This window comes from Carlito syrichta, unplaced genomic scaffold, assembly GCF_000164805.1.
Source record: "Carlito syrichta isolate Samal-C Ts95f unplaced genomic scaffold, Tarsius_syrichta-2.0.1 Scaffold106302, whole genome shotgun sequence".
NCBI classification, from domain to species: Eukaryota; Metazoa; Chordata; class Mammalia; order Primates; family Tarsiidae; genus Carlito; species Carlito syrichta.
Genome location: NW_007050398.1, coordinates 482,392 through 492,589, shown reverse-complemented (window position 1 = coordinate 492,589; position 10,198 = coordinate 482,392). Strand labels below are relative to the sequence as shown.

General features: G+C 59.1%; 1 protein-coding gene across 1 annotated transcript in view; it reads right to left on the bottom strand.

The window, feature by feature from the left end:
• The window catches only part of KIAA1549L (KIAA1549 like), a 96,421-nt gene that overhangs the window by 55,157 nt on the left and 31,066 nt on the right, over positions 1-10,198 (bottom strand). Inside the window, exons 13-14 of the mRNA XM_021716851.1 lie at positions 6,323-6,486; positions 833-1,017 (exon numbers count right to left, since the gene is read on the bottom strand). Coding sequence (XP_021572526.1) covers positions 833-1,017; positions 6,323-6,486 — 349 coding nt within the window. The remainder of the gene's footprint in view (positions 1-832; positions 1,018-6,322; positions 6,487-10,198) is intronic.

Genomic DNA, 10,198 nt, shown 5'->3' with positions numbered 1-10,198 from the left:
CATGGCGCCCTCCCCCCCAGCCTCCAGTTCCCCCTCCTGTCTTCTCCGAACCCCTGCGGACCCCCTGTGGGCTCCCACCCTCCCTGCCAGTGTTCCAGCAGCTTCTCTCTGTGTCCTCCTGCTCCTTGAGGTCGGGAAGCAACCATCCACACTTCTCATGCCTGTCAACATTCTCTGTCCATAGCAGAAGCTGAATAAACACTTTTGATGGAAATCACTTGAGAAATTCTCAGTTAAAATACAATTATCATGGATCAAAGGCACTGATTTTTTTTTCTGGAGTCAGAGTCTCACTCTGTTGCCCAGGCTGGCGTGCAGTGGCACGATCACAGCTCACCGCAGCCTTGACCTCCTGGGCTCAGATGATTCTCCCACCTCAGCCTCCCGAGTAGCTGGAACCACCATGCCCAGCTAATTTTTTTTATTTTTATAGAGACAAGGTCTTGCTAGGTTTTCCAGGCTGGCCTCGAACTCCTGGACTCAAACACTCCTCCCCACTAGCCTCCGCATGTGCTGGGATTGCAGGTGTGAGCCACCACGGCCTACTTGAAGGCACTGCTTTTGATATGCTAAAAATGTAAGTGTGACATCAGTGCCAAGGTGGTTACGGCAGGCATGAGAGTCACATCACTGCTGTGGTGGTCAGCAGAGATGTAAAACCTTAGGATGTGGCTCCCCCCAGCAGGTGTGGTCACTCGTGCTGTCCCCTTCTCACATGCTCACACGAGCTCGAAGTGGACTTTGCAAGGACAGCAGGGTCAGCCCGGGGCACGAGCCATCCACACCTCAGCTACTCCCTCGCGGACTGGGGGCAGGGGTCACCCGTGCCTACCTCTTCCTGGTATCAGTGGACCTGGCTGTCTTGATGGTGCTCCCGTCGTGCGCCATGTCCCTGTCTGGGGGGGCGTCCCTCATGGGCAGTGGGAGCACCACCGTCTCCTGGGTCATGGGGATGACCTCCTCGTCCGCACCCTGCTGTCCCAGGTGCTGCTTGGCGTAGTCGAAGCCTTGCACGGGCTGCAGAGAGGAAGGGTTTGCGGTCACATTTCCCGAAGAGCAAGGCTCTCCCAGGTGGCAGACGACAGGCCGCCCAGGCTAGTGGGACCAGACTCAGCTCTGCCGAACCGGGTGACCCAGAGCCTCAGGACTGCCGTCCCTGAAGGCTGGGATCTGTGTTAGTTCCACCCAGACACAATCTCTATAGGCAAAGTGCGCTCGGAGAAATGAAGGGTGCCAACGAGATGCAGACGGTGGTAAGAACTCACTTCGGTCAAAGATTTTATCTTAGTTTTATTATTTGACTGAGCCAGAGTCTGGCTCTGTTGCCTAGACTGCAGGGTGGTGTCACAGTCACAGCTCGCTGTAGCTTCAGCCACTTAGGTTCAAGAGATCCTCCCACCTCGGCCTCTCCAGTAGCTGGGACTACAGGCACACACTACCACAACTCAGCTAATTTTTTAAATTTTTTATTTTGCAGAGATGGGGTCTTGCTTTCTTGCCCAGGCTGGTCTCAAACTCCTGGTCTCAAACAATCCTCCCACCTCAGCCTCCCAGAGTGCTGGGATTGCACGTGTGAGCCACCATATCCGGCTTCCAGAGGATTTTAGGCCCTGGCTTTAACTCAGTTGATACTGCACTCCTAGGGGATATTAAACAGGTCTGGGTCACCTCCTGCCTAGGAGTCCTTGGCCACCCCTTCCCCCCACCTCAGCTTTCTGTGTAGCAAGGGTGTGGCTTGGCCAGGTGGCTTGAACTCTGAGCCTCACTTTCCTCATCTGAGAAATGAAGACGATGGCATCCACTTGGCCTCCAAGGCCTGGAGCGTCATCATGGATCCCGGGGTGGGGATGGGGGGATTGTGCCACCCATGCAAGCTGAGCGACCACCAGCGATGAGATGGAGTTTGGGGGCTTGCCCTGAAGTCAGCCTCTCCCTGAAGCAGGTGGCTCTCCCGGAATTCGTCCTGGCACGGGTGCACCACAGTGTCTGAGGTCCCAAGTGCGTCAGGCGCTCTGACCAGGACCCTGTAGGCACCCATAGGGGGCGAGGAAATCCCAGGCATGTGTGGACGCAGCGCCTTGGGGCCGCTCCGCCTCCCAGCCCACAGCGGTGCACAGGCAGACAGCAAGCGCGGCAGCTGAACACACGGCCCAAAATTCAAGCTCCAGCCCGACGTGGGACCTCAGGGGTGGCGCTGGAACTCTCTGCATGTCCATGTCTCCATCTGTAAGGCGGAGGTGATAAACGCGCACACAAGATAAGCCAGGTGTGCCCGTGAGCACGATCCAAAGCCAGCACCCCTCGCAGGGAGGCCGAGGGTGAAAGGCCAGTGTTCTGCTTGGTCCCTGCTCGATCTTGCTGTCTTTCTTTTCCCAAATCCCATTCCAGGTGAGCAGGCATTGGGGTCGCTCTCAGACCCTCTGGGCTGGAACTCAGGCTCTGCCTTTTAGGGGCCAGCAGAGCACAGGGTGGCCGGACGCTCCACCTTCCACAGGACTCCAGATGAGACAGTCCCTGCTAGAACTGTGGCCCGGTCTATCCAGCCTCACCCTGTGTGGATCAACGAGGAGTGTGCAGAGAGAGAGACTAAGAAGGACAAGCTAGGTCACTTACTCCCATGTCGTGAACACGACAGTCCCTGTGTAATGTCCACTTATGGCATGAAACACACTGGCGCCTCATTTTTTCCTCATGACAAACCCACCAGGTGGGCAGGGCAAACATCGCAGTCTTTGTTTTACAGAGAGGCTCCGTGGCTGCCCGAGATCACACAGCAAATTGCGGAAGGACCAAGACCAGGTCCTCCCTTTCTCAGGGCAGAGGCCTCTCAACCTTCTGCTTGAAAATCACCTGCGAGGCGTCCGTTGCACGTTGAACTCCCAACTCCAGTCACTCACATCATGAAGTGACCGTGGCCACTTCCACGCATTTTGTGTGATTGTCAAAGCAATGTCTGGCCATTTCAGAGGTGGACGCATGGCCAGGACCTCTCATTGAATCCGACCAGGCGCCAGTGTGAGGCGGACACAGCTCTGTGGCTGTGGGTCCCTGGTGCCCTGGGAAGCAAGGTCCCCCCTCCCGGAGACACGCACGGCCCACGCGGTGGCAGTGGCTTTCTGATGCGGACGTGGGGCTGAGTTTCCGAACTGCGTCTTCTTTTTCTTCCCCGTCCTGGTGCCCCGAGAGATGGAACGGCACTTCTGCGGCCTTGATGGTGTCCCTTGTGTGCCCCACCCACTGGCCAGCAGGTCCCCGGTGGGTTTGTCTTCTGAGCCATGTCTCGAAGGTGGCCTTCCTTCCCAGCGCCCTGATCCACGGTCTCCTGCCTCTGGCTCGTTGCTGGCCCTGCCAGGCCCCCCTTGAAGCCACACCTGCCACATTACGCCCGCATTCAGAATGTGTCCTCGTACCTGGGCTCCCTGGCCCGACGTTCAAGGCCCTTCATTTGCCCACTGAACCTGCCTGCTCAGCCCTCCCCCTGCCACGTCCTCCTGCATTCCATTCGCATCTGTTCCGATGACAGGGACTGTGCTTGGGGCTGAGGATAAAAGTTCTTCCCCTGCCAGGAGTTCGCAGGCCCAGCCTCACGGATGCTACAGGTGCAGGGATGACATGAGACGTCCATGAAGCCACGAAAAGTTCGAGGGGACAGGAATCACAAGTCCCCATTTTACAGATGGGGAAACGGAGGCACACCGAGGTGAAGTGCCTTCCCTGTGGTCAACAGACAGGATGTGAGGGAGAGGAGACAGCTGGCTGTCCTTGGGGCTGCTGGACTGTCCCCAGTGGATGTCCCTGCTGACCACCATGGGCCTCTGAATCCAGCCCACGTCTGGGGAAGACCTAGCCACTTTCTCTCGAGGCTATCGTGTTCTTGGGCCGTGTTCTCGTCAACCCTGTGAAGGAAACACTGGGAAGCAGGAGCAGAGCTCACAATAGGCGTGAGCGGGGAGAGGCGGGGAGACGTCGGGATGCCCGGCCTCCTGCCTGTCGCCAACTCTCCATCGCCTGCGGAGACTGGCTCACAGCATGGGCACAGGCATGTCTGTGGTGCCCCGTCCTGGGGAAGGGTGTGCTGTTCCCGCCTCCTTCCTGCCCTGAAGGCCACACCCACTGCCTCTGCAGGCCAGCCTAGGACGAGTCCCAGGAAAGACCTGGCGCCCTTGGGCACCACAGCCTGGCACGAGACATGTGGCAGCCTGGGACCATCATCCTCTCGTCTAGGCACCGTCGGCAGGGGCACCCTTTCATCTCCCTGGCCCCTTGGCATTCACCGAGCTCAGCTCACAGGACAGGCTGTAGGAGACGGTGTGGGCATCTCTCCCCTGTCCAGCCCCGCGGTTCCGGGGCTGTCGCGACAGAAGGGCCATGAAAGAGAGGTGGTCCCACCCCCTGGCATCCTGTGATGAGGGGGCTTGGGAGTCAGGGTGGCACTAGCTTCACGCGGGCCCGGCTCCCCCCCACAGCTGGGGATCCAGTAGTCCCTGGGATGTGACTCTGCTGGTTCCCAATGCCGGCTGGGTGTCTTTTGACACACGGGATATAGGTAGGGACACACGGAGCCTCGGAGAGACACACCCTTCACAGTCCCAGCCTCAGATGGTGTTCCAGCCAGAAGGCGTCGCTTCCCCTCGCAGCAGGTGAATGGACTTTGGCTTAACTGTAATGTAGACACGCCGTGTACACCTAAGTGTGGCGTGGGTGCCTTCAGGGACTTGGAGGCTGCTGGGTTCTGCTGGGTTCTGCGGTGTCTGGAAGGCCCCTGCTGTCCCTGAGCTGGGATGGACATGAAGTCCCCCTTCCAGAATGGGTTTCTCCTCCCTCTGCTTGGCGATTCCCAGCGTCCTGTCTCACTGCCGCCCAGCGACGTCTGGGAAGCAGCTGCCTTCATGTTGACGGAAACAGAACATCCTTCAGGGTTGGCCCCTTTGTAGACAGGGGCCAAGCTCAGGCTTGCAGCGGGCATACCGGTTTGGCCACAACACAAATCCTTTGAATTCCTTCGCTGAAGCGAGGTGTCCACCCAGAAAGAACCAAGGCATGTGGGACCTCCAGGACATCTCTGAGGCGGGTGCACTCATGGGACAGTGGTGGGGGAGGACCTCTTTGTTCCTGCCGGGTAGATGGGGCTCAAGGTTCAGGGCTGGAACAGATCCACCTGCCACATGCCAGGTCAGGTAGGGCTCAGTATAGAAGCTGCCGGAAGACTCCCGTGTGGCTGTGAGACTCCTCACGTCTCTCCTTTCCCTTGGGCTTCTTCAAATGGGGAGAATGGAATCTTCCCTGGCCACGACCCCCTCGCAGGGCAGTTGTGATGGACAGACCTAGATGAACCCGGCCCATGGGACGGTGCCATCTAACCTCACGCTGCAGCTGGTGTATGCCCAGGGACGACCGTGAGGGCCATGCAGCTGGACAGCCAGCCCTTCAGAGCTCCCAGCCCAGGTCCCTCCCAGTCACCAACAGTGGAGGGCACACAGCTGTGGAGACCACAGAGGGAGGATGAGCCACAAACAGGCTTGGGTGGAGCTGTCGAGCTGGAGTCTGCTGGTGCCAGTCAAGCCCCACTTGTCCACCATGGCTGCCGCTAGAGACGGGCCACTCCAGCCAACGGGGCGAGGAGAGGTCTGAGGGGTTCCTGTGCCCTCAGTGAGCCTTGGTGGGGAGCCAGGAGACCTTGTCTTCGTCGGCTGGCACTGCTGGAGCAAAACACCACAGACTTTGAACCAAGGAGTTTGTTTCTCACAGTTCTGAGGCTGGAAGGCTGGGGGCGAGGCACCCGTGGCCAGTTCTGGTCAGGGCCTTCTGGGCCGAGGCTGCTAGCCTCCGGCATTCTCACATGGGTGGAAGAGAGTTCCAGGTCTCCTTGACAAGAAACTCATCCCGTTCCTGGGGAGTCCCCCTCACGGCCTCACCCCCCAAAGACCATCACCCAGGGGTCAGGATTTTGGGGACACAAGCATTCAGACCATGGCAGACCTAGTCCCACCATCGACTCTGCCACTTCCCTACCGTATGGCCTGGAAGGAGGGACTTCCACATGCAAGGAGGGAGTCTGGTCAGTGATCTTGAAGGTCCCTTTTGGGTCTCTCTAGCCCTGCCTTTCTGTGCCTCAGTTTCCTCATCAGAACTAGATGGTGGCGGCTTGTGGAGCGCTGGGGCGCCCTTGGGTAAGCGTGACCTCTCAGCCCCGACGCCAGAGCGTCTCTCTATACCAGGACATGTGACCATGTTTCCCAGGGCGCCCGCAGCGGCCTCCCACCACAAGGGTCACGGCGGCAGAGCCCCCCCCAGCCCCCCTCCCCCCATCGCACCCGCGTACCTTGGCTCTCTGGGGCAGGTTGATCATGGTGTCCGGTTTGAAGTCGTTCTTGTTCTTCCTGCACAGCACAGCCGTGATGATGATGATAATGACCGTGACCACGGCGATGGGCGCCAGCACCGCTGCAATGATCCACAGGTTGTTGGGTGGGTTCTTCACCACGGCTGCAGAGAGACAGCAGGGAGCACGTGACCGGGAGCCGGCGGAGGGCACGCGCTCCCCGAGCCCCCAGCTGTGAGGAAAGGGAGCACGGAGTCTGGAGGGGCCGCCACCATAGCTGTGGGGTCCCGGCCTGGGAGCCTCGCATCCTCGTCTGTAAAGTGGGCTCACTGGGGGGGCTGCGGGTGTGGCTCCTGGGAGCTGCTCACCAAATGCTAGCCTCCGCTGTTGTCAGGAGGAGGAGCGAAGAAAGACGGATCGTTCTCCCCACCAGTGCTGGGACCGAGTGGGGAGGTCCAGGGTCAAAAGAGAAACCGAGGAAAGAAATCTGAGGGTTGGAAGTGACTGCGGAGTCAGGAGGCGAGAGTGGGGAGCCATGACGGAATGGCGTCATGAAGTCAGCCTGCGAGGGGCTGAGGGGTGAGACGTCATGTGGGCGGGTGGTCTCCCCAGCCCAGCTGGTGGAGGCCAGGGCTGCCTCCGTCTAGTAGCAGGGGCAGGGCCATGCTCAGAACTGGAGCAGAGACTAGAGTCACCACAGTACCCGTGGGGAGAGGGAAGGTGATGTCAGGACAGAGGTGGTCGGGGCTGGGTTGGAATGAGTGACCTGGGCGGGCAGCAGGGCCCGGACCACACAGGTGGCCACGTTTGCCCTCGCCCATCACGCCGTGTGCTTGAGATCTGTGGATCTCACTGAAGTCTGTTTCACCTGAGACCTCATGAACACTGAGCTCCAGTCCAGGACACGCACACTCTGTGTGCGGGGTGAAACCCACCAGTGCCACGACTCACCTGGAACTGCATTGAGACCCAAGGTGGGCTGTGGACGAGGGGAGGAGGAACAGGCTAGAGGAGGCTCCACTGATGGGTGTGTGGGGTCACTGAGCAGACCCTTCAGCCTCTTGGCAAGTTGGGTCAGGGAAATGTAAGGAGAGGTCACGGGTGGGGCTCTGGGAAACAACGTCATTCCACTCACAGAGCCACTGGGTCCCGGCAGTGGCGCAGACAGGACAGCGACCAAGCGGCGGTTGGTGGGGAGGGAGTGGGGTCTGGGGGAGGCCAGAGGAGGAGACTCTGGGGGCAGGTGGGCCTTGACCACGCCGGGGACTGAAGTCAGTACAGGCGTGGCTGAGCTGGCTGAATGTGGGTCCATGGTGGCGGGCCAGGCAGCAGCAAGCGCCTGCCTCAGCTGGGTGACACCGTCTGACACGCGGCCCAGCTGGCCTCACTCCCAGGGTGACCTCAGGACTCCCGGCTTAAATGCCACCAGAGTGGGGCTGCAGTCACGCACACGTGCCTGTCTCCAGCTGAGACGCCACCTGGACTCCTCTTGCACATCCAGTCGCCAGCTCAGTCTCCAGTGGACATGCCACATGGCTGCCACGTTGTGAAGTCCAGATCCCGGCTCTCAACCCCAACCTGCTCTCCTGGAGACATTCCTCACCCCACAACCGGCAGCCCGACCCTCTGCTGCCCGGTCTATGACCTTGGCGTCGACACTGACCTTTCTCACCCGACATCTGACCCATCAACACACCGTCCCCGTCACCCACAACACGCACCCAGGCTGGCTTTAGTCCTGGCTCTCCCCCGCTCCAGCTGCGTTCCACGCAGCCAGACCCCTCGCCTGACCATGCAGGGACCCTCCTCCTGCCCCTTGTCCCCGACGGTCTGTTCACCACCTGGCAGAATGTCACATCTGACGTTCCTCTGTTCAAAACCCTGCAGAGGCCCTGGCCGCATTCAGAGCAGGAGCCAGAGTCTGCTCCTTTTGCAAGACCCTGAGTGATCTGTCCCCACCTCCCAGCCTCCTCGCCTCACAGCCTCCTGCTCGTCCCTGAACTCATTCCGCTACAGTCCTACCGCCCCTGCTGTCCTCAAACACACAGGTGTGCTCCTGACACAGGGTCTTTGCACGGACTCCACCTGCACCTGGACGCTTTTGGCCTGGGTGTTCACACGGCTCCCTCCCCCACTGCCTCAGGGCCCCCGTCCCAGGAATTCCCTGCCCACCTTGGCCTATGCAGTCTTCCTCTAAAGCAGCGCTTCCCGGACTGTCATGTGCACACCAGTCCCTGGGGTCCTGTCCAGAGGTGGGCTCACGGAGGGTGGGGGCTGGGGTCCTGTGATCCCACCTTCCCAGCCGGCTCCCAGGTGATGCCCACGTGGCAGCCCCCACTCCGCTGCAAGGAGTGGCCAGGCTCAGCGCACGTGTCACCATCTGACGTGGTTTGGGTCTGTCTCCCCGCCCCTCCGTGAGAATGTACAAGCCAAGGGGCAGGGGCAGCTCCCATGCTTAAGGCTGCATCCCAGCACCTGCCCCAGGGCTGGGCACGCAGTCGGTGCTCAGTCTCAGGTTAAGGACACAGACACGGGCTCCCGACAGGTGCCCCTGCAGGACAGCGAGTTGGTCAATCAGCAGGAGGCCTGGCCCGTGGGAGCTGCAGTCTGGATTTTCAACCCATGTGCTGGCCATCTGGTCTCATGGCCACGGGTGGCATGGCTTGGTCCTCCTGAGCCTCTCAGACCCTGGAGTATGAAGGCCCCACCTGTCAGCGCCCGGGTGAGGCCCACCGAGGCGCCCGGCTCCGACTTCACCACCCAACTCCAGGCCACGAGCCAAGGCCTGCCTCTCACCCCGCCGGCCTCAGGCTCAGGCGTGGTTCGCACACAGGAGCTTCCACGCCCGGCCTTTGCCCATCAGGGATTAACCACGTTATTAGCTCCTGAAAGCAGCTCATTAGATAATGGGGCTCTGTTGACATTAAACACTTCATTGCTCCTGCTTTTAGTAATTCAGTATTTACGAGTGAGTCTTACATCATTAGCATGTTTTAAAGCTTAGGGCTTCTGTGAAAAATATCAATATGCCTCTTTTTGGCTGGGCTACTCTATGCTGAGGGAGGAAATATACATCGTGCTTTGCTGTATGCCCTCAACAAACAGATAAATAGATACCCACAGTCTTCATGAGCAAGAATGAAACGTGTACATCCTGCTTTCCCCCAGTTTTGCTGTTTGGGCATGCGTTCCTCTTGGCACAACATGTGAAATCCCCTCATGCCTATCTAAAGGGGAAAAACAGATTCATCCCCACACATCAATACATTCATCAACTGGTCAGAGAAGAGTCCGGCTCGGCCAGCATTGGCTGGTGCCATGCCACGTCCACAGGACAGAAGGGAGGGGCAGGCCTCACACCGCGGGGATTCCAGAGGGGCACAGACAGGAAGAGAAGACAACGTGTCCTGCGTGCCCGCCACATGCAGGCGTGTAACAGTCCCTGCCTGCGTGCTGCTCTTACCCCGATTTGCAGGTGAGGAAACAGCCCCAGGAACTCAGATATTTTTGTGAAAGATCATTTCTCTGAAATACAGAGTTTACGTCAGCTCTGAGCTAACACACATGGGTGGAGGTACGTGTTTACGTGCATACACACACACATGCACACACACGTATGTGTCAATAGGAAGGAAGTCAAAGGGTCCAAATTACCTACACAAGGAGCACATGATCGTCACACAGAGCACATGTGGAAGGGAGAAGGAATCCGTTCAAAATTCACTCCAGCTGCCCTGTCTACGGGGAGCATTCCTCCCTCTCCTCTTCTCTTTCAGCCAACTTGCTGTCACTTCACCTCATCGGCTCGCTGTGAATTCTTATGTGAAGCCAAGAACCCACCGGCCTCTCAGGCGGGGCCAGTTTTGGGGTTCCCGC